Source organism: Petromyzon marinus, chromosome 16, assembly GCF_048934315.1.
Source record: "Petromyzon marinus isolate PM22_M1 ecotype Great Lakes invasive population chromosome 16, UKy_Petmar_22M1.pri1.0, whole genome shotgun sequence".
Classification (NCBI taxonomy): domain Eukaryota; kingdom Metazoa; phylum Chordata; class Hyperoartia; order Petromyzontiformes; family Petromyzontidae; genus Petromyzon; species Petromyzon marinus.
In genome coordinates, this window is record NC_133682.1 from 2,215,672 (window position 1) to 2,238,613 (window position 22,942).

At 49.1% G+C, this 22,942-nt stretch overlaps 2 protein-coding genes across 3 annotated transcripts; one reads left to right on the forward strand and one right to left on the reverse strand.

Annotated features, from left to right (window-relative positions):
- Nucleotides 1–1,706: 1,706 nt before the first annotated feature.
- POGLUT2 (protein O-glucosyltransferase 2) lies at nt 1,707–17,014 on the reverse strand. The gene is made up of 10 exons (XM_032955561.2): nt 16,427–17,014; nt 13,636–13,841; nt 13,037–13,242; nt 12,600–12,677; nt 11,763–11,938; nt 11,217–11,457; nt 9,479–9,688; nt 8,172–8,261; nt 4,524–4,631; nt 1,707–4,050 (listed from the first exon to the last, which is right to left on the reverse strand). Exons 1-10 carry the CDS (start codon nt 16,600–16,602, stop codon nt 4,033–4,035), a joined length of 1,509 nt encoding a protein of 502 aa, XP_032811452.2. The 5' UTR covers nt 16,603–17,014; the 3' UTR covers nt 1,707–4,032.
- An 811-nt stretch (nt 17,015–17,825) lies between these two features.
- LOC116942992 (ras-related protein Rab-33B-like) lies at nt 17,826–22,931 on the forward strand. 2 transcript variants are annotated; one of them, XM_076067408.1, is made up of 4 exons: nt 17,826–18,014; nt 19,239–19,392; nt 21,388–21,609; nt 22,052–22,931. In XM_076067408.1, the coding sequence occupies exons 1-4, from the start codon at nt 17,908–17,910 to the stop codon at nt 22,289–22,291; spliced, it is 723 nt and encodes a 240-aa protein (XP_075923523.1). In that variant the 5' UTR covers nt 17,826–17,907; the 3' UTR covers nt 22,292–22,931. The 2 variants fall into 2 exon arrangements, with proteins under 2 accessions (XP_075923523.1, XP_032811451.1); XM_032955560.2 differs by lacking the exon at nt 17,826–18,014 and having other exon boundaries at nt 19,066–19,392.
- Nucleotides 22,932–22,942: the final 11 nt, after the last annotated feature.

Sequence of the window (22,942 nt, forward strand, 5' to 3'; positions counted from 1 at the left end):
ACACCCCTCCCCACATAGAGCCCCCACATGAACACATACACACCCCCACATAGAGCCCCCACATGAACACACACACCCCACACACAGAGCCCCCACATGGACACACACACACCCCCACATAGAGCCCCCACATGAACACACACACACCCCACATAGAGCCCCCACATGAACACACACACACACATAGAGCTCCCACATGAACACACACCCACATAGAGCCCCCACATGAACACACACACCCCATACATAGAGCCCCCACATGAACACACACACACCCCCACATAGAGCCCCCACATGAACACACACACCCTCACATAGAGCCCCGAGGGGAGGTCACCTGGCCGACAGGTTTTCACCCAGAAGCCCTCTCATGGGACCAAGCTTAACGGTTTCCTGCGACCAGGGAATTGGGCGACCTCCCCCGAGGCTAACTCGCACCGTGGCGCCGTGACCTGGGTTGTAATCACGTGGTCACGACGGGGCTGCCGAGCCACCCCGGATAGGAAACAACAAAAACACACACGGGTCAGCAGGCAGGTAGGGGGTGGGGCGGAGTAGCGAGCGGCGGGAAGGCAGAGGGCCCTCTCCTTGCACAACGTGTGCAGTGGACGTCGGAGAGAGCACCGATCGGATTAGCGAGGAGCGGGAAATCCGAGGCTCCTGATTGGACGAGAGGCCAGCGGATTAGTGGCAAGTTATCTTTGATGTAGGGACAATAGAAATGGCAGGGAAGCTAGGGGCAAGTCAGTCGGGTTCTTCTGGAGTCAAGGATCGGAGGAGTCATCGTGCCTGCTACTGGAACGTCCGTGAGACGAGTCGCAGCGCAGCCAGGCCTCGTTCCCAGCCAGGACTACATGCAGCCTCGCCTTTCCGCGGCTTCTTGCACCTCGGAGTCGAACCGTGAGTACGGAGGAGAGAGGTGAGATTAAGGGGAATATCCTTAGGGAGAGGGATTGGGGAGAGACGGGACAGATTGAGTCCTAGACCGCCGGGAGATAGGTTAGACCTGCCCTGCTGGCCCACACTTACACGGGTAGTTTAGCTTATTATTCTCGGGGGAATAAAGCACCAGTAGTCAATAAACCTTGTCGTGTCGCCCCTGCGAGTGCGGAGAGGGGTGCATGGTACTGTGAGCCTTCTCGTCGTGGTATCCTGTGTTTGCGTACGAGCGTGTATTTTACCCGCGTGTGTGCGCTCGCCACTATGTAGCTCGTAGTTAACGTGTACGCGAGGTTAGCTGCGTGTAGCTCGTGGTTAGCGTGTGCGAGAGGTGCAGCGGCGGCGTACCCGCGAGGTTGTTCATACAGCCCTTTAAACCTGCTCCGGGGCACCTCTTCCAATCGGCTGCGCGCGTACGAGTGACGCCCCCGCCCTCCGACCCCCGACCCCGGGTCCCGCGCGTGCGATTGGTGCGCGGCGCCGGGCAGGTAGCCGCGTCGAATTTTGGTGGCTACGCGCCAGCCCTTTAAATCATGCCCCGAGCGGCCGCAGCGAGGTGGGGGGGGGAGTCGGTGAGCATTTGCCCTCCCCAGGACACAGAAGAGGGGAGCGGTGGATCACAGATGAGCGGGGAGACGGGGGCCAGCCTCCCCGACAAATGGAACTCGGGTCATTGGGTTGCGAGTGCAGTGGGCCAAACATTGCGCCACCACTCCGGCACTGAGCCAACACACACACACAGATATGACAAATGGAAAACATAAATGTCACGGGGAAAAAAATAAACGTTTATTAGATTTGTTTTCTTCATAAAAATACGCAAAACATTTTCCAACCTGGATTACAAAAATCGCCCCACCGGGCCGCAACAAGACTTGACGAGGCGAGGCGATGGAAGGCAACTTGTGATTAAGGTGGAAACCGTGATAGTGTAGCGTGTGAATTCGAGTATAAAACGTTAGAATATAAAGTCGAGGATTCATCTAACAACATAAGAGGGGTCCGGTCAAGGTTTAAGCTGCACTTTTAGTTCTGAAACTGACCATAGTTTTCAAGGCATTTCATGACAACATCGTACTTGAATGTCCCGTAAAAAAATTACAAATCTGTAAAGCACTGCGTGGGTTTAATAGATTCAGGAGGTGTGGGCTATCACAAAGGGATAGAGGGAAGATAGCCATCAAACGGAACCAACTTTTTCCCATGTTGGCCCTTACTCTGGACGTTTGGCCAACTCCATTAGCGCGAGAGAACACCAGAGCACCTGAAAGAACGATAATGCAATACTCCAACCCCTACAGATGGGGTCCACATTCGTTGTACCACATTCCCCAGGTGAGCCACGGAATGGCGTCTTAATGCCCACCGAGAAGGGAGCTTCACAATGTTTGTGCGATCCACCAACCCACGCCTCCACGGTGCTGGACTACGGCGTGCGAAGCCACCAACGGCAGGGAGCAACTCGTTCATGCCAAAAGCAAAGAAATATTTAGCGCTTGTGTGCAGATGTTTCAGGAATCCTTTCACATCCCCATGCGTTATTACCGACTAATGCCCCCTCTTTAAAATCTCTTGCAATACTCAACACTTCTGTGAGAAACGCGTTTCGACACGATGTAAATTTTAAACTGGTTTGATACTGCCCTTCACAAGAAACGTCATTCACCAACGCTGTCCCACGTTGTGCGGCACGTTGCTTACGACCATCTTGCAATTGATCTGACTGCTGCGTACAGCCACGATGCCACTTCACACTGCAGAAGCCAAATTTCGTCAGTAGCACCCCAGATAAATCATCGGTGATCTGTAATTTATTTGAGACGAGGACAAACAGTGCAGGACAACCCGAGACAGCCCTCCGATTTAAAGACGTATTTTACATCACTGTTCTAAAATGAAAAAAGACTGAAGTCAAAAACGTGGCATCCCCCAATCGTGGAATGCAACATTACGTTTTACTATGGCTTGCTCAATTTCACGCACGCAGTCCTATCGGCAGCTCGCTCATCGGCAACGCCAGTAGCACGCGTCAGGAACACAAAGTGACGACGCGTCGCTAAGTTTCAACACCACGCTCCCCTTCCCCCCCAGACCCCGTGAGCTTCCCGCTCGGCTAAAGCAAGCGCCGGACAAAGCGTAAACTACGGTTCCAAATCGAGGAGCCCGATACACTCATGCGCCACACATGTCCCGCCACTGTCGGCCCCTCTACAGAACGGGGGTGGCCGCGGGAAGGAGTGTTAATTGCATCGTAAAGCTCAATTGGGTATAGAGTGGTTCAAGCTCAATTAATCAGATTGTGAAATTTAACAAATCCTCTTGATCATTCATTAAGTAACTCTCCCCAGCCATGGCTGACTTCAGCGGCGAGTAATATACTGGAACCGGTCGCCAAATTAACCAACCCGTACAGACCAGCGTGGCGAAGTATGGTCAAACAACCGCCACGACCGACATAGCGTGAGAGATACTTCATCCAGCAATTGAGTGATACGGGGCTGTAAATGCAACCGATTGAATTCACGCGTGGTGCAGTCCGTATAACTCACCGTGCGCTACGGTGCAGGAGCACGGGCGATGCCACACATAACGTACAGACAGCGAGCCCAGTTAGAATATAAAAGACACAGACGGGAGGGGGGGGCGTTCCGCGTCTCCACCCACAATAAACCTTTTGCATTGGTTCGTCGACCTGTGGACTTTCCACAATATCGTTTCCTACAGTTTTGCATAGAGTGCAAGTACACAGCACTGTAGTGTGAGGGTAAAGACAAATGGGAGTTAAAATGCCTTCGGATCAGTTTATATTCTCTGCTCAAAAGTGTCTACCTTGAGCACAGCTCGAATGGCTGAGGTGCCACACCTTAGCCTGGCGATCAGCGGTTAAAACTTCTCGTTCCCGGGCTGCGTCAAGGAGAGCAGCATCTACCTCACAGACCAACACAGAGTGTGTGGGTGTATGATGCGATGAAGTCCATAGGACCTCTCATGGTGCAATCAAGTTATTTTTCTGATAAAGTATAAAGCAAAAAAGTTGGTTAAAAAAATCTTGCAGTCCCACGATAATCGGCAATTCATCGCCGTCAGCTCCTCTCACAGCTCATCTTTCTCCTGGCAGAGGAGACAAATGTTTGACGAGTAATTAGAACCAATTACCCAGCAGCAGCTTGCAGACACGCGGCTTACATTGCAATAGACAATATGTATTCATCTTTAGTATTCATCTTTAAATTCCCTCCCACCACCCTCTCCCTCCCCTGTTCACCCAGCAGTATAAATGTATACACCACAGCCAGTCGATCGGCAGGTTACGGTGCGGCGGGGTAAAGCGTGGGTACTCCCATCTCTTCCATAACGTCTGGCCAGCATGCAAGAAGTAGGCCAAAAAGCGGAGGCCCTTTGCCACCAGCAGAGTACGAAAGCAATTGCGGGGCTTCACTTTTACACGCTACGCATTCATCTTTTGTCTCGCGATTTGTGGGTTGCCCACAGATACGATTCGCTCGTTGATCCCCTGAGTGCGCAATGTGCACCGCGCCATACTCGCTAGGTGAGTGACGGTGCGAGAGTGAGGCGGTTGTCACCTTCGCCGCTCGGTGGCACGAGCAAGGGAAGGGCTCGTCCGGAGGCTGCTCCACCGCCTCCATGTCCTCCCACACCTTCGGCTTTGTCGTCTGCCGCCGGGCGTACTCCTGGGAGGGCAGGGGTTACACGGTGATGACTGTTGTGACGACGGTGACAATGATCTACATGTCAGGGCTGGGGAACCTCGAGTTACTGTCGCAAGAGGCTCCAGTTTGTGGTCTTGAAGGGCATCGGTCATGTTCTTAAAGAGCGCGAGTGGGGTTTGACTCCTACAGGGCGCAAGTGGTCTTCCGAAAGAACACATGAAAAAAGCAGCGCTCACAGAACTATATGGTTGGTCTCTATGTATGTACGTATTTTGAACTTCTTTTGCACCGTACGAAGCCAACCGCGCTGATCAGTGGTGGGGAACATTTTATTTATGGAGGGACGAACAGGACTTAAAATATGTTCAGCGGGCCACACATTAACACGCACCCTAGCGTTGTCCAATAATAACGTGGACACTAATTATGGCTCAGCTTTACAGATGGCCGAGCAGACTATACATTTTAAACACAGTGTTGTTGCCAGGTCTGAAACATTCCCCTCTATCACCTGTTAGTACAGCCTAAAATGATTACATTAATGAATAAATACCGTTTACGGCCTGCTTGAAAATGACAGGCCTCATGTGGTCGCGGGCTGTATGAAACAAAGTCACAGGCTGTAGATTCCCCCATCACGATCATCCTAACAAACTTTGTCGAGTTGTGTACGAAACAAAGTGCTCGATTTTTCAACCACCTATCAAAGAAGAACCCAGTTCCACATATAACAAAACTAGATGTTAACAAAATCGTCATTAATTAGAGTAGCACCCCGATTTCGGACAATCTGAAAACAGTACTGGCTAGGGGACTAAATTTTGCTGTCACCCCAAAACACATACCAATAGATGATATCATCTCTCGGGTCGATGTAGCTCTCAAAGGCGTAGGACACATCCAAGCAGACGTTGCGAGAGCTGAAATAGCCACTATTCTTAAGAATGCTAAGAAACCCATTAGTAACATCAGCAAAAATGAACGCTCTGAACTCGCGAATTAAAAAAAACAGAAGTGATATAGTCATCCTCTCAGCCGATAAAGGCAACGCTACTGTTATTATGGATAAAGATTCATACAACAACAAAATCCAGAATCTGCTCAACGATGGAAGTTACTAAAAAATTAAAAATGACCCCACTAATAGCCTAGCGATAAAAACCAACAAGATCATCACAAGTTCGACCTCCCTAATCGACCCAACTAAACGTCCCTCCCTAAAACCTTCTGCTGCAAGACCCCCTAGATTCTATGGTCTTCCCAAGATTCATAAAGAAGGCACCCCACTTCGACCCATCGTATCCACGATCAACTCCCCTACCTATAGACTAGCCCGTTTTCTGTCAGATACCTTGCTGCCTTTCACTGGCAAGACTGCCTCAGCAGTACTTAACTCAGCCAAATTGGTCTCTATGGTCAAAGACGTTGTACTGTCCCCTGACGATATCCTTGTCAGCTTCGATGTGGTCTCTTTGTTCACCAAGGTCCCAGTACCTGATACCATTGAAATAATTGAAAATTTGGTCCAACATGGACTAGACCCCGACATACCTGCACTGGTTAGGCACTGCCTCAACAATACCTACTTTACTTGGAATGGCTCCTTCTACAAACAAAATGAGGGTACCCCCATGGGATCCCCCTTATCACCAGTGATAGCCAATATTTTCATGGAGAAATTTGAATCAGACGCCATCCAGACTTCCACCCTCAGACCTTCCCTGTGGAAGAGATATGTGGATGACACTTTTGTCATTTGGCCACATGGCCTCCCAGCTCTGAACCTTTTTCTACACCACATCAATTCCAGACATCCCGCCATCAAATTCACCATGGAAGTGGAGAAAAATGGCAAGCTACCATTCTTAGATGTTCTGTTTGAGAGGAGACCTGATGGCTCATTGGGGCATTCTGTCTACAGGAAACCCACCCACACAGATTCCTACTTGAAACCTGATTCCCACCACCACCCAGCCCAAAAAAATTATCTCATCAAAACTTTATACCATAGGGCTCATTGCATTTCGGACCAACACCACCTGACCAGTGATTTAAAACATGTACGCCTGGCCCTCAAAAGGAATGGTTACTCTGATCGTACCATCCACCAAGCTGTCTCTCCCTCCATACAGATACAACCACTTGATACTCCGGTCAAAACCATCACACTTCCATATATAGCAGGCGTTACTAAAAATATTTCCAAAATTCTAAACAAATACAAGATCCAGGTCCGGTTCAATACAGTACACAAAATTCTTGATCTGATCCCATCCGTGAAGGATGTCATTCCTGATTTACAGTACCCCGGGGTTTACAAATTGAGTTGTACCTGCGGTGATTGCTACATCGGTGAGACAAAGCGACATGTCTCTGACCGAATTCGCGAGCACAAATCCGATTTGAAACACGGCAAAACGAATTCTTCTCCCGTGGCTGATCACTGTTACAACGCTGTGGGGGATCACGATATAATTTTCTCCGATACCAAGGTTCTTTGCAAACCCACGGGCTTTTATCAGAGATTTGTTCATGAAGCAATTCAGATCTACAAACACAGACACAATTTCAACCGAGAGGATGGTTTCAAATTAAGCAACCATTGGAAAGATGTTCTAAATCGAACTAAACATTAAACTTTCACACCATCAATAGGTAAACTCCCCCTCCCCCCCCTTCCCCCCCCCCCCACGCCAAACTGCAAGTCCACCGGCACGTACACCACCTCTTTCCTAAAATCCGCCAATCAAATGCTAATTTTTATGCTAATTTCTTTGTCAGAACACCTTGTTTGCTCGCACACAGGTCCGATGTCTGAGCGTGGTTGTGTTTCGCTAAATTCTCCTGTTTGATGAGTACTAGGTGCCTCGGTGAATGTATATACTCTAACTTTAACATAGCTATTTCTGTGACCAGTTACTAGCTAATCACTCAGCTATTTCAATGCTAAATTCGATGCTAATTCCTTTGTCAAGGGGTACCTCTGCGGATGTGTATACTTTAACTTAGCTATTTCAATGAGCCATTTCAATGCTAAATTATATGCTAATTCATTTGTCAAGGCGCTTGGTCTTCTTTATCTTCTCACACAGCTTAAAGGTCGTGATCTAAGCGTGGCTTCTTCCACTCCAGCGCTGTCCTCCAGACAGGCTCGTCCCTTCACCTGATGAAGGCCGCTTGTGTTGTGGCCGAAACGTCGTAATTTTTTGTTATTTTATTTTCACCTACGTGACTTTACCCAATAGAACCAAAGAGTATAGATTGTGTCTCTGTGTGGGAGCGAACCACGCAGCCCCGACGTTGCTGTACTCCTCACTGGGATTGAGTCGATGGTCCTCCAGATGGCTGGCAATCATGAGCAGGTGCTGAGTGTATGATCATCAGTGATGGAGACGGGCTTTGGAGCGGCCTTCACCCAGCAGGGGTTTGATCGCGGCGAACACAAAGGGTTGCGTATGTGCAACGAGAGATCCGAATGGATTCTTTGTCTCGTGACAAGGAGCCGAGAGCACAATTGGGAAAGAAAAAAAATTACAAGACAAATAGTGCTTCCTCACTTACCTGGAAGAGGCTGTAGTGGTAACAAAAGACTTGGTCGGACATGAGGTTGTTGCGGACGTACTGCTGGCCTCGCTTGGCTATCTGCCTCGCCTGCAACGCGAGGGACACAAGACAAGGATGACATCATCATCCTCATCGCAAGGGTCTCCACCTCTTGACGGAGATACGTCAAAAGTGATTCCTTGCACAGAGGCGGTGGTCATCTCCTGTTCGTAGTCCTAAGCGGTAATTATTTTATCGACCTCGGAAGGATCATGGTGCGAGTCAACCCCCGAACCAGGATTTTAACTGGCGACCTTCTGATAGCAAGCTGCTCGCTCGGAAAGCGAACGCGAGGCCGATATCAGGAGTCGTGAATGCCGACCATGGGGCTCTTTCGTGGATTTGTGTGAAGCGTGCAGGGGCATAGTGTTACAGAGTACGGAGCAGCACGTACCGAGGGGGAAACACAGCTGCAGTTGGCATTCGAAGCTATATTTACAATATTTAGTATGTTGTCTGAATTCACTTCCCGATTGGGTGGTTCTCTTGTTTTGATCTCAAATTCTGATGGCTTGAGATGCACTGCATTGGAGGAGCAGTATAAATAATACATGACGACGATGATGGTGATAATGACCATTTGTAGATTCAACAATGACAAAAACTGGCTTAACGTTCCTAATTTTGTTGGTCACTAACCGGTAAAATCGGCCCTGGGCACGTAAAATCCACCCACAATGAAATCCACCCACACCGTTTCGCAGCAGATGCTGTATGTTCTGCATGCAACGATTCGAGGAATCGTCGCAGTCCAGTGTCGAAATTCAATTTTAAAAAATCGATCTATTATTTTGCCGTCGTGGTATGTAAACGTGAACTGTTTACATACCACATACGCATATAATAAAATAATTGATTCATACACGCATTATTTATTGCGTGCATCGTGGAGAGTTAGGAATTGATTTTAAATCGTCAAAATTATGCATCATTACATGGCCACCATAAACCCCGTGTGGGTATCAGCGTGTGATTGAATACTACAACAACGTCATCATCGTCATCGCAGCGCGACCACGTCGCTAAATCCGTAACCTGAAGTCCGTCAGGGTGTGCCTGGTGGACTTGTTGCCCTGCACGTGCTGGAGAAGGAGGCTGTCACATTGCTCTGTGGCTACATGTGCTGACGTCCACTCACAGCATAACATTGACAAACAGTTATTTATTCATATTGTGCATCTGGTGCTCAAATTGTGTAAAAGTCACGTGTAAAAACATTCGCTAAAAGAATAAGTAAGCCCGTAACCTCGGCGTGAAATTCGTACCTCGTCGTCGTGCTCCTGGGCCCAGCGGAGGCGCTCCTGCAGGTCGCCGAGGTCGCGCCGGAAGGGCACATAGTGCTCCCAGGGCCTCAGCTCCGAGTAGAAGTGCTCGTAGTAGGGCGACTCCTGCTTGAGCACGAGGCTGTCGCCCGCCAGCAGGTAGGGCAGCCGGTACGCCGCTACCGTGCCGTCGATGTTCAGCTGGTATTTGAACTGAGTGAGAAACACAGGGGGGGGAGCGTGCTCGCACACGCGCGCACACACACACACAGGCACGCACGCACACACACAGGCACGCACGCACACAGGCACGCACGCACGCACACACCGTCATCTAGAGCCCTGCCTTCCTACTCAAGCAAAGCTCTACCGCAACGAGAGAACGCATGCAATGGAGTACTCAAATTGTAAATGTTGTGGGTTTACTCTCCAACACAACGTTGTGCTGAACTAGTAACTAATTGGCACGTTTTGTTTACGTGACAAACCTTGCTAATTGGCTGTGTCGGGTGGTGGTGGGTTAATGACACATTTATATTTACGCAATCTAACCCTAAAAAAACACCTTTATTATGGGCAAATTGCGTCGACCTTGAGATTGGTGGATTCTGATGTTTTGACATTTCCTAGAAGTCGTCCAAAATCAGTAGGCACAGGGGGGTTACTCGCTGCACTTCCTGCCTGTGGAACTCGATTCAAAGTGATACCATGAATGCTCCTGCTTTGAAAACCCATCTCTTTAAGGTGGCCTTCCCTCTTTGGTTTGGTTGGCTGCCCTGGTTCTGTTTTTGTTTCCCGCTGTTCATGCATTGAGCATTGGGATCCTAGGATGGAATGCGCAATTATACATTTGAATTATTATTAATAATCCAATGCTTTACCACAAATTTACTAACGTTATTTGTTTGAGATGAATATTTTTAGCTGGATCAATTGGGCAATGGCTTTCATGAAGCATACATTGCAAAGGCATCGCTGTAGCTTCTGTCATGATGATATACAATGGCTCTACAAGCTACTGGAAGGTTTTGAACACTGAAAATAAAAAAGAGCGCGTGCATTCACTTACAATGAGCAGAACTGCAATAGAAGGGCCAATCGTTGCATGCGCTGCATTGGATGCTTTTTAATGGTTGCTGGAGTTTTGTGTTTAGGGTTTAGCAATTAGGGTTTAGCGGTAAGGGTTTAGAGTTGGAGTTATGGTCAGCGGTTTCTACGACCATTTTTCCTGCTTCATAATTTTGGGAACAGTAGAACGATTTTAGTGCATGTGCCTACAAACCCACCGCTTACTCTCACACCTAAGTCACAATTTTATGCTGCACTGTCGATTCTTCATGATAAAATCACTTACAACTGTATTTGATATATGCCCGTCTGTTTACATATTGCTGCAATAGTCACCCGAAATGTGTTTGGTGTTTCTCTAACTTATTTTGCTATTTTAGTCCGATATGTTTAAAAGTGCTCTTCCTGAGCAGGCTTGCGCTAGATGGAATAAATGATTAAACACAGATTAATCTCCGCGCAATATTTTCAACTTCTCATGTGACGCAGTTGTTTTTGTCCCGATATCTATTTTTTTTCATTGCTGTACTTGCATTTACTTTCTTGCTGTTGTCATTGCATTGACTCCAAGGGTCAAACCCCTTGCAAATGAGACTGCTATTGCGCTCTCACTCTCTCTCTCGAGCCCTCACCTGGGCGAATACAAAACTCAACCCGAACTTGAGCGACGTACTTTGAAGAAGTCGAAGAAGGAGATGGAAGGCACGGTGGGGCCATACAGGCTCTCGTCGTGCTTGAAGAAGAAGAAGTGAGTGATGGCAGCATCGACGGTGGAGTTAGGGTCGGACCGCGCCATCTTCACCAGGTCCAGTCGCTCCTGCCGGCTATCCCGACCGCGCCAGAACGCGCGCCCCGTCTTGTTGTCCCACGCGGGGCCCGTGTTGGCCTGCACCGACATCAGGTCGAGCGACACCCTGCGGCGAAGGGGCATTCGCGTGCAGAAGACATCAAACTTGTGTTTCAATCGTCCGCCAGAGTTCTGTTCGTTTGGTAACGGTCGACTCTCGATTATTGTCGGCCGTGGTCAATGCACTGGTGCAATAAGGCCTCCCCCCAAGCCGTCACCGTCTGTCGCGGTCTTGCCCACATACGAGATGATTTCAAGATTCCATCTCTGTGGCATACGTCCTCTCGTGTGCTTCAGTATAGGCCGAGTGTAATATCGGAGCAAAGTGAGTGCTTCGGTATCGCCACCACTGTGTTACCCAGCATGCCTCACCTGCCCATTGTCTCGAGGACGGACTCGGTCAGGTCGTAAGTCGGCATGACGATGTCGCGAGTCTCCTCCGAGCCGCACCACGAGAAGATGGGAAGCAGGCTTCCGTCCGGCGCCTTCCCCTTCTCCAGGGGCCAGTCACCCAGGTTCACGAAAAACTCCATGTCTGGCAACCACACCTACACAGCGCAACACACACCACATGGTTAAGCGTTCAGTAATTGGTGGCTTTCAATTGATATTTGAAAAGAGTTTCAATGAAATGGAGAGCTTATCCAGTACCTATCTGAACAGCATTACGAACTATTGTAACAGTAAAATAGATTTATTCTTAAACGTACTTTTTTTTGGTCTCCCCCCCACTAATTTGATCAAGATTGTTCTATTGGTGTTGCATAAAAAGAAGAGGAATTAATTTGGAATTCTCCCAGACCAGTGCAACTCCTCGTGTTGGAGGACTGCCCATGGAAGTGGATATCGGAGAGTTACCTCTGAGATCCGTTCAAGTGACCTGGTCCACACAGTCGGGGGCAGCAATTTTCTCTCATCTCTGATAGTCGTATGACAGTCAAACCAATATATATTTTTGGAGCTGGAATTTAGACAAATTAGGTCCAGAATCAAATTTAATGTGATGGGTTTTTTTTGTGGGTGCAGTCATTGGTGACCGGGCAGAACCAATTCACTCGCTACACTTGACAACCCGGTTTAACCACAGCTGGATCCGAGCGGTGCCAGCTCAGCACTCTGACCTCTGACTTCTGAGCCACCTAGCCACCTAAAAAAAACCCTATAAATATTTATGGCAGTTTAGAATGCGGGGCCCAACTCGTTTCAGACCTTGCGTGTGAGAGAGAGAAGCATGGCGTCCATGAACATCTTGAAGTCCACGTGTTGCCCAAACGTTCGTCTGTACACCTGCAAATAAAGTAAAATTAATGTACAGTCAACCTTTGATGGTGGGGGGTGGGGGGAGGGATGGCCAAGATAAAATAAACAGATAAATAAAACATGTAAATTAGGTTATAAAACTTGTTTATTGTTTACCTATGTAGAATTGCGAAGATGGCAGCGCCAATATCAGCTCATGCCCAGGTGCCAGACGGATCGTTGCGTCGCAGGGCAACCTGACACAGCGCAAAGGCCTGTGGCCCACCCCTCGCCCACTCCTCCAGCTCACAACCTACTGGGCAGGGTCCACCTGGTGGGCTAAACTCGCATTGAGTTAAATCCCTTGTACTAGCCATCCCCCCGGACCCCTATATAATAATCCTCACCTTGTTATCCTTGATGGTGTAGTGGCACAGGCTGTGCCACTGCCCGAAGCGCTTGGGGGCCTCGCGTGCCACGTGGTCCAGGTTGACAGCGGGGAACGGCTCGAGGTCGCGCGTGATCTGCGGGTATTTGTCGCGGCACCCCATGTCGGCGTACCAGCGGTCGCCGTCCGTGCGTGGGCACACGCACAGCTCGTTGTACACCTCGCCTGCGCAGCGTGAATGCGCGGGAGCGTCAGCGTCACCGACCGCGTGGGATTTCGCCGTCGCGCCATTCGGTGCTCTGTGCGGTTCATACCGCACGTTGTTTGGCACAACCGTCCGACATTTCGCTCCACGTGTTCGGAGCTTCTTCCAGGAACTAAATTCAGAATATTTTATTCAGGATGTTTAAGATTATTTTCGTTGTTGCACGGGTGATCCCGTTTAGCCAGTTACCCGGCTATTTTACAAGGGAGATCCGTGGTGTGAGCACAGTCACAACAAAATAAAGACATAAACATCAACTTTGCAGAGAATGGGCAAATGGTCCTTAATAAATATTGCATAAACAGACAAACAACAACGATTAAAGGTTAGAGGGACATGGTGGGGCGGCTCACCCCGGAGCGTGTAAGGCGACTTGGCGATGTGCTTGTCACGGTAGGTGACTTCGACGCGCAGGTCGGTGTACGACGCGTACAGCTTGTAGCGCACCAGGAAGGAGCCGTCGTGCCGGTCCAGCACCTGCACCCACGCGCGCAGGAACGCGCCGTCCGCCGCCGACAGCTTCACCTTAAACGTGCCCTCGCCCGGCGAGGAAGTGAAGCTGCGCACGGCGGGACGGGACCGGGTCGGACGGGACCAAAGCAGGAGGGGACTGGGTGAGAACTGCGCTCGGGTGCGGCAGGCAGAGACAACATCTTTTTGACGACGTTTGAGAGATCCACGGTAAAGATATAAGAAGGTCTTACCAACATAATCAGAAGTGCCTCACTGAATGGATACTGGGACCACGTGAATAACCCGGCAGTTATTGCTGCTCTGGTTGTCCCTGGGTCTCGTTGTTGTGTTTGTTGGAGCCGGGCCCAGCTTGCTCTGACCCCGGGAAGGACTGCAGTTGTTGTTCTCTCTATCTCCCAAGTTTCCAACTGTAGTTTATTTTTGTGTAAAGCATTTTGAAATGTGATTGCATTTCACGATGCTACGTCACTTCAAATTGTTGTTGTGGCCACTCTCCTTACATCCAGATTAAAAGATGGTTGTGTTGTAAATGCCGAGTTCATTTCATGTGGGCACTGAACAATCAAGTAAATGTGTTTTTACATCTGTTCATTGAAAATATTATCGTCTCCATTTATTAGCCTCTGTTGTAAGGCTGTTGAACTTATTTGTATTCTCACCCCCGCAGGCAGGAGTAGGGGAATGTTTACCTTCTCGAGGGTGGAACAGGACTTTCAAACACATCTGGTGGGCCACGCATTATCAACACGCACAACGACGTTATCCAATAGCGTGAATAATGGCACGTGTATCCACTGAATATAAAATAAGTCCTTTGCAGTGACCGCACGCCCTAAAATTAGAAATACAATGTTGCCAGGTTGAAACCATTCCTCTATTATTTCCGATGAGTACATCTAAGCTATTGGCATGCAACCCAATGGGTGTCGGCTATAAAACTGGAACAAGCAACCAAAACTTTGGACCATAAACTAAGCCACTGTAGTCTGCACTCCATCAGAGGCATATCAAAAGTACACGAACTCTCTCCTGAAGCCCTCTCGTGGTGGCTAGCAGACTTTCACATTGGCACTGAGCTCCTGAACATATTGCCACCGTGCGCATGAATTTGCGCTGACGGAAAAGATCGTTTGCGAACTATAAGAAATGAAGCCACGGGTGGCCCCTGGGTCAGGTTATCCAGCAGTGTGCCAGGAACACCAGTGTCACCACCTGGAGGCCACGTGCTGCACGTGCAAAACATTAGCAGGCTCGCGCTCCGGGGAAGACACATACCCCATCCTCTTTCTGGCTCCACGGCTGACACCCATTCATTAATTCATTCAAAGACAAAATATCCCACTGTTTTAGCCTAAACAGGCTGTCTATCTGGGCAAGTGCTGTTAGCGAGTACCTATTAAGGTCCGCATGGCATACGCGGGGGTGGGTGGTCAGCACCACGCCCGGCCGCTTTTTTTCTCCTGAGTGACGATGTTTACATATCGTACTCATTTGAGGCTGAGTCGACTTAGGGGAGGCCCAGGACTGCTTCAGATAATCTTCACTGGTGTTGGCCGTGAGCGGGAATCGAACTCGTGTGGCCGGGTTTGTAGTGCGCCGTGCTCACCGCTACACTACCGCTTCCCATGCACGCACACCCAGCCTGCATTCTTAACTAATTGCCTCTATTCAGCAGTCTTCACTCACCAAATGCCAGGCGGACTACAATCAGCTGGCCGTGAGATACGTGACAAATTGTGGTTTGCCCAAGGTTCTATAAGCCTCACCCAGGAGGAGGAAGTTAACCCAATGCAATTATTTCAAATGTGTGGGTTCCTGTTCTGTGTGCGAGTTGTTCGTTCGGGGCGATTCTTCGCCGTGGCAATCACCCACCCACACAAGTTGTGCGAAATGCCCTCTGGGGATGTCCTCCTGGGACTGCAATGGGTGCCCGGCTCGCACGACCGCGTGTTATATAACAGTTGTACGAGCACGGCACGTGACATTACACACTCCGATGGCACTCACCATAATTCACCGGATTAATAAGACGTACATTTTCACCCGTGTATGTGCAAAGCACGAGTTGGGCGGTGCGTCTTATACTCCGGTGCCGGGACGTTTGGGGGGGGGGGGGCTATTTGACCATACAATACCACACTGGTTAAAGCTCGAGTTTGTGAATTCAGACAGCGTAGACGTGGGAGCATAGAAGTATAGTCCAATACAATGCTCATCTGCCAGCCAAACTTCCGTGGCTACTTAAAGAACGCAATCATCTGTTTAGTGCCTGATCAATTAGTAACACACGCATGATGGTGAAATAGCTTGGAGAGAAGATCCAGCAGCAGTGGATTGATCATGGCAGACGATATGAATGTCACGTTTTTAAACGCTTCGACGAGACTACCACACGAAGCGCACAAAATATGTGAAACCCGCAGGATGTAATAATGTCAGTCGGAGATGCCCTAGGGGGTGGGGACGAGGCATAACTTCGGGATATACTTTTTGAGATCGGAGCTGCCCTGGTTGAAACTTTCCCATTCGAAATGCAACCCCCCCCCCCCCCCCACGAGTCAACTCCCTCCGTAAGTTCACAGTCTTCCAGACCCACAAGCCATCCCCACCCGAACCCAGTGAGATGAGCGTGGAAGAAGCGGCGAGAATCAAAGTGCGGTGTTTACTCACTTCTCTCCCGACTTGTCCACCGCCTGGACAAAGAAGTATCGAGCGGGCAGCACGACCGCCGTGTGTAACCCCGGACCCCACACCAGACACTTGTTGGCCGAAGGCACCCGGCCACTGACACATGGAGTGGCCACCGTGGCCAACAGCAGCAGCAGCAGCGGCGAGACAGCTGCCATTCTCGCAGGAGACGGAGTGACACGGCGGGAGGTGTAAGAGAGATGGGGGGGGAAGTCTCCTTCTTGACGAACCCCTTCACAGTGCAGTCGCGTTCAGCCAGCCGGAGGTCGGCATGAAGATTGTTGCGACTGAACGAGGTCACGCTATCGTCCCGTTTGAAGCCGGCGCGTAACAAAGAAGACACAATCCGCCCTGGTCGCTGCTCACACGCTCACTCGGGTGACTTGTGAGTGAAAGGAATTCGCGAGAAGCCTAAGAAATGAATAGCTTTGGAGACCGGGGCCAGAAGTAAAATGTGGCGTGGATCGTGACGTGGGGGAGTCCACGTGGTACCCACCCCGTCCGGATGAATGGGTTTAGCGGTTTTTTTTTTAAATCACGGTGTGAGGCTACATACATCATGTCAATTGTATTAGACACACAAAGACCAAGATCTCCCGTATAGCCTTAACGGACTGTTGGGGCAAGTGGTTTGCGAGCACCTATGAAGGCCGGACCGGCACACGAGGGGCTGGGTGGCCAGCACCACGCCCGGCCGTTTTTGTGTTCCTGGTAGCGATGTTTACACACCGCACCAGGTGCTCATTTGAGGCTGAGTCAGTTTCAGTTTATTTTTTATTTATTTTGGTATAGCCCTGTGAGCCATTCATATAATCGAACTCGGGTCGCCGGATTTGTATCGCGCTAACCGCTCCCCTACGCACACACATATACACATACACACGACCAGACGTGCAAGTATTAAAGATGTGCCGAAATAAATCAAATATAGCTCAAGAAGATTTTACGTTAAGGGTAAAAATGGCCAGGAATACATGGAAAATAATGGTGAAAATCATCACAAAACAGAACCCATCTGTACAGCAGTCAACCAATTAAGTGAGAATAAATATAACACAGCACTCAACCAATCAAGTGAGAATTAATATAACAGCAGTCAACCAATCAAGTGACAATTAATAAATATAACACAGCAGTCAACCAATCAAGTGAGAATTAATAAATATAACACAGCAGTCAGCCAATCAAGTGAGAATTAGTATGACACAGCAGTCAACCAATTAAATGAGAATTAATAAATATAACACAGCACTCAACCAATCAAGTGAGAATTAATCCATATAACAGCACTCAACCAATCAAGTCAGCATTAATCCATATAACACAGCAGTCACTGGTAGGCCACGTGGACAGTCAATAATTGCGGGCCTAAGAGTGCCCTCTTGGCCTAATCTTCCACGCTGGCCAAGTACCTTGGAAGTGGTGGGAGTACTCACACTTGACCCCACCACACGCGATCGACGATGGCTGTACCCATTTGTACCGCAGTACTGGGTGGACAAACTCGAACAGGCGACCATTCGGATTGCAAGTCCAGCAGTGTTCCTTGCAACTACGGCAGCATCCCCCAGTGCGTCTACAGCGATATTGTATAGTGAATGGTTATTCTATTTCGTGCATAACACTGTTGGAAAGCATCGTGTATATAACGATCTTGTACATCACTACGTTGTATGCCCGTATATTTTACTGCACTGGATGGAATTGAGCTGTCACAGTACTTGTATGCACAATGTTTAATCCAGGTATGGTGTACAGAACGACTCAATTAGAATCTGCTGGGCGATCATCGCCCTCTACTGCGAAGTTGGCGGGGAACTTTCCTGGAATTTAATCGGCGAGGCTTTCTTGTGTGAACAAGCACAATAATAGACCGCGCTGTCATGTATCCTTCACTTTTGTGATTATCTTATGATTGTTTGACTTGCATCCCACTGGGGCTTTTGCACACAGCTTGATATACGGTGCTTTTTTTCTGGAATATCTTGCTGGTTTTTCCTAGATGTTTCTGATGCGCGTCGTCACGTTAAGATGTTCTTTGTTCATGTTTTTGTTTGTTGCGGTTGCGCCCGAGTCAAGAGCCGCATGGCTCACAGGGCTATACCTCATAAATGAAACTGAAATTAAACTGGAAACGATAATGCGATGTGAAATCAGTTTTATCCATCGCAGTCCTTGAAAGTATCAATCGTGTTGTATATTTCATGGTATTGTAACTGAGTAATACGTGTTTAATGGTATCGTACTGTCACGTATTATAACGCATTGTTGTATGACAGTACGGTGTTGTATATTATACGTGATATAACGTAGTATAAGTTTGGTGTACTGAGTGGTCCAGAGATGTCTTGTGACCCCCCCCCCCCCCCATTTAATTCTGTAAAACTGAAAAAAATAAAGTAAGGTTTATTTAAAACAGAAATGAACATGCAAAGCAAAAATAGTGACGGGTCAAAAAAATTTTTTTGGGGGGGGGGGTCACAAGACATCTGGACACCATCCCGCAGGCTGAGCCGCATCACCGCGCATTCCGCTCCTCGGCTTCCACGTGCTCGGGCGCTCCACGTGTCACGCGTGGGGGCGCGCGCCGTCTCCCCACGCCTCCGTCGTCCCGGGTAGGAAACTCTGCGCGCGTCTCCCCCGCAATGCGTTCCGGGCGGAAAGAGGCCGGCGCTTCTGCGATGTCGGGGCCGCGGTGCCCGGGCGTGGAGGCCCCGGGCGCGGATTTGCTCTCCTCCGTGTGGTCCACCTCGTCCGCCGAGACGTCGCTGTCGCTGGGCTCCGTGCGCACCAGGATCTTCAAGATCATCGTCATCGGAGACTCGAACGTGGGCAAGACGTGTCTCACTTTCCGCTTCTGCGGCGGCCTCTTTCCCGAGCGTACGGAGGCGACTATCGGCGTGGATTTTCGCGAGAGGACGGTGGAGTTGGAGGGCGAGAGGATCAAGGTGAGAGGCTCTCACTCGCCCCTTCCCTTCCCCCGTCGTCTCCCTCTCCGGCAACAGCGGTGGGTGGAGGAGCGACGCTCACAACAACGGGCGGAGCGCCGGGCAGATAAAACGAAGCGAGTTGGTTTGGCACAGCGGATGGTGCATCTTTCCAGCCATCTCAGTCAGCCCACGGCCCCTAGTGCTGTCCTGTTACCAGCACCTAGCCGGGCACACATCAGTTAACCTATAACACCTGTCTGTTCCGTGACTCTGCCAGTAGCCAGCCTGCCACCACTTCACGTGGTCGCCTCAAAGTGCACCCAGCCTGGTACAAACGTTGCTGGCTGCTGGTGATGGTGGTGGTGCACAGGGCGAGTCGAGGGTGAGAGTGAAGGGTGGAGTTGGACGGCAAGAGCAGTAATGTGGTCAACTTAACGCGTCTCTCAACTTGGCATCTATGTCTCACGTCGTCCACCACCTTGGCTTCAAGGTCTTCCCCCTGGTCGCCTGCCTCTGGGTTGGCGCTCCTTTTTGCGAGAGTCAAAAGTGCGACGAGACACGACGCCTTTTATAAGCTCCGTGTTTCTCTGTATGCGAGAGTCCGCCTCGGCGTCTACGGGGAACAGGTCATTAGCCTGGGGCGCATGGAGGTGCAAATGCGGCGTCAAACACCGATCGCGACCTCGGGCACGGCGTCGGGAATCGACAGCCACGGACAAGAATGCGGAGAGGCATTGCATTCAGGAAGAGATGCAGAGACATAGAAACGGTGTCCATGAAGGCATTGAGACAGAGATACACCGTTACAGTACAGGAAGTGACACTGAGGAATAGAAACACGAAGATGAACGGCAACAAATGGGGTGGGGGGGGGGTCCCCATAGGCTCCCGACTTCAAAACTTCACTCGAACTCCTGCGAGTGTTCGGGGCTCCGTGATTTGGCCGTGGTGTCCTCACCGGTAACATGATGGGTGGGACCTCACTGATGAGGCCATATAATTGCGATGAGTAATTTAACCCTCTGGGTTCTTGGCAGGGAAGTGGCTCTGACGAGCTGCACCCTGGGTTATATTTTTTGTAATCCGAAAGTGTAGGCATGAGCCCTACCGAGTATGTTTAACATTATTATGACAGCGTCGTAGTAGTACAATTCACAATCAGGCCAGTCCAGTAACAGGTTGACCAAGAGGGAGTTATCGTCCCAGCTGATGGGAGCTCACGTGATGATCCATGAGGGCCAGGGCATGGTTCAGGGTTGGAATAGCCTTTATTGTAGAACTTATTTCACCCACGTTTACAAGCAACAAACGCAGCTCAATCAAATGCTGCCGTTCCTGGACCTGGTTGGCTGGCGGGTACATTGAGAGCTCTACTGAATCCTTAACGCCAAAGTGTTTGGCCGCTTTGGAGGGGTTTAAATATATTTTGCCAAGGCACTGTTACTTACACACTCATGTGCCAGCTTCAGCTCACAGCAAACAAGTTGGGCGTTTTTTTAAATCACGTACAATACTATTCTAGACATTTTGTTACAGTAAAAGTATACGGTGTACTTGGCGTGTGCCATTTAATACAGGCAGTGGCTCAATTTCCACACTACGGAATAAGCACATTCACCACACAAGATAGTTATATTTGTCCAAAATATGACTGCATTCCATAATACCTGCTCATATAGACAGCAAAATAATTGTGTTCCTCTTTTTGCCAATACATTCTGGTGGGCAAGTGTTGAGTGGGCTTGGACACCAATATTTCTTTGGAATGTTTTTTATAATCTTAGGGACAAATCAATTTTTGTACTCTACTTTTATGTTTCCCACCTTCACCAACCTGCACTGACCAGCGTGGTGAGCTTTGGCCAAATGACCTGCCGTAGCATATGAACACCCTCAGACGGCAGTGACTTTAAAATACTTTACAATAACAAATAGGCAGCTTTGGGACCAAAAATGACAAATATTTAAAAAATGCGTGGGGAGAAAGACTGTTTTGATTTTCGCCGTGCACAGCTTCAACTTTGGGACACGGCCGGCCAGGAGCGCTTCCGTAAGAGCATGGTATCGCACTACTACCGCAACGCACACGCCGTGGTGTTCGTCTACGACGTGACAAGCCGACCCTCCTTCCTCAGCCTGCCGAGCTGGCTCGCCGAGTGCGAGCGGCATCTCAGTTCATCCGACGCTCCTCGCGTCCTCGTGGGAAACAAGTGCGACCTCAAAGACAAAGTGGAGGCGAGTGACACCATGGCCAACATACCTTGTACACTTTCAATCTAAAGCCATACCAATTTAATCATTATTTTTAACCTGAAGTTGGCAAAAACTGGACGTGCCACATGGCAAATTTAATGCATTGTCATTTTTTCCTATGCGCACGGAGAATGTGCGAGATCTTGGAAGCACGGTTGAGCCTGAATAGTGTTTGGGTCAGCATCCACCATTCATAACAGATTATACAGGTGGCTGCATTATTTACAGCAGCGGGAAGGGCAGCAACATTCATCATTGTACAATACTTCTATGCTCCCATGTCTATATTGCATGCCGTGTACCAATCCGTACTGACCAACAAGGTGATGTCTGGTGATACAATACAAACGACCTGCACGGCGTGGGAAGGTTCTGATCCAGCAGTGGCTTGACAAAAGTGTCATTCATGTTTGTGTGCCAACAGGTCCCAACATCCCTGGCCCAGAAATTTGCAGATGCTCACGGAATGGCACACTTTGAGACATCCGCCAAGGAGCAAGAGGGCACAGGCGATCATGCCGAGGCCATCTTCCTGACACTCGCCCACAGGCTGCGCAGCCAGCGTACCATGGCCATGCCGCGTCTATTGGCTGCCCAGGACACAGCCATAAACCTGGCCGATGACAAGCAAGGCGCCGACAATGGGTCCTACTGCTACTGCTGAATGGAGGTGGCGTGCAGTGGGAGGGGAAATGGGGCCTAAGGGTTATACAAAAGCACTGGTTAAGACAGCCAGCAGAGCAGCTGGATAAAAAGGTTACACGTATGGATGTGGCAAAGTCTTTGACATTCTGATATGGACAGATCTTCTTGTAGAAAACGTGATGAAGTTCCATGTAAAATGTATCTAAAATGGTTGGACTCTAAAAGGAGATTTATACATTTCATGCTTAGAACAATACGGTTAATTAATACATTAAACATATGGGGAGTCGATCATGTTTTGGCAGAGGGCTTTTAATCCTTGCTAGGCTGAAGAGACATTCACCGAGATGTGAATCCCACCCAATGAGGTCATATTCAAAAGTTAGTTTAAAGGCAATTTTTGCTCAAACTATTAGCAAAAATACTACTTTCCCAAAGAGAGTAATACTTTTTCTGAAAGATTTGTTGAAAAAGGCTTTTAATTAAGTAATAAGGCCTATTAAGTGTAAAATATGGTTCAGGGTGGTGATTAAGAAGTTGCAAAAGACCTCTACAGTAGAATATAAAATGTAAATGTTTTATTTTAAACCACCTATGTACAGGATGTTATTTTAATCACTTTAGTTGTAATACGAATCAATAAAGATAAATAATCCTGATGGATCCGTTT

Coding starts and splice junctions, on each gene's coding strand:
- POGLUT2 (XM_032955561.2), bottom strand. CDS start 16,602: ATGGCAGCTGTCTCGCCGCTGCTGCTGCTGCTGTTGGCCACGGTGGCC. Junction 11,939..12,599: donor TTCTCTCTCTCACACGCAAG/GTCTGAAACGAG, acceptor TGCGCTGTGTAG/GTGTGGTTGCCAGACATGGA. Junction 8,262..9,478: donor CCCAGGAGCACGACGACGAG/GTACGAATTTCA, acceptor CTCGCGTTGCAG/GCGAGGCAGATAGCCAAGCG.
- LOC116942992 (XM_032955560.2), top strand. CDS start 19,090: ATGCGTTCCGGGCGGAAAGAGGCCGGCGCTTCTGCGATGTCGGGGCCG. Junction 19,393..21,387: donor TGGAGGGCGAGAGGATCAAG/GTGAGAGGCTCT, acceptor CGCCGTGCACAG/CTTCAACTTTGGGACACGGC. Junction 21,610..22,051: donor ACCTCAAAGACAAAGTGGAG/GCGAGTGACACC, acceptor GTGTGCCAACAG/GTCCCAACATCCCTGGCCCA.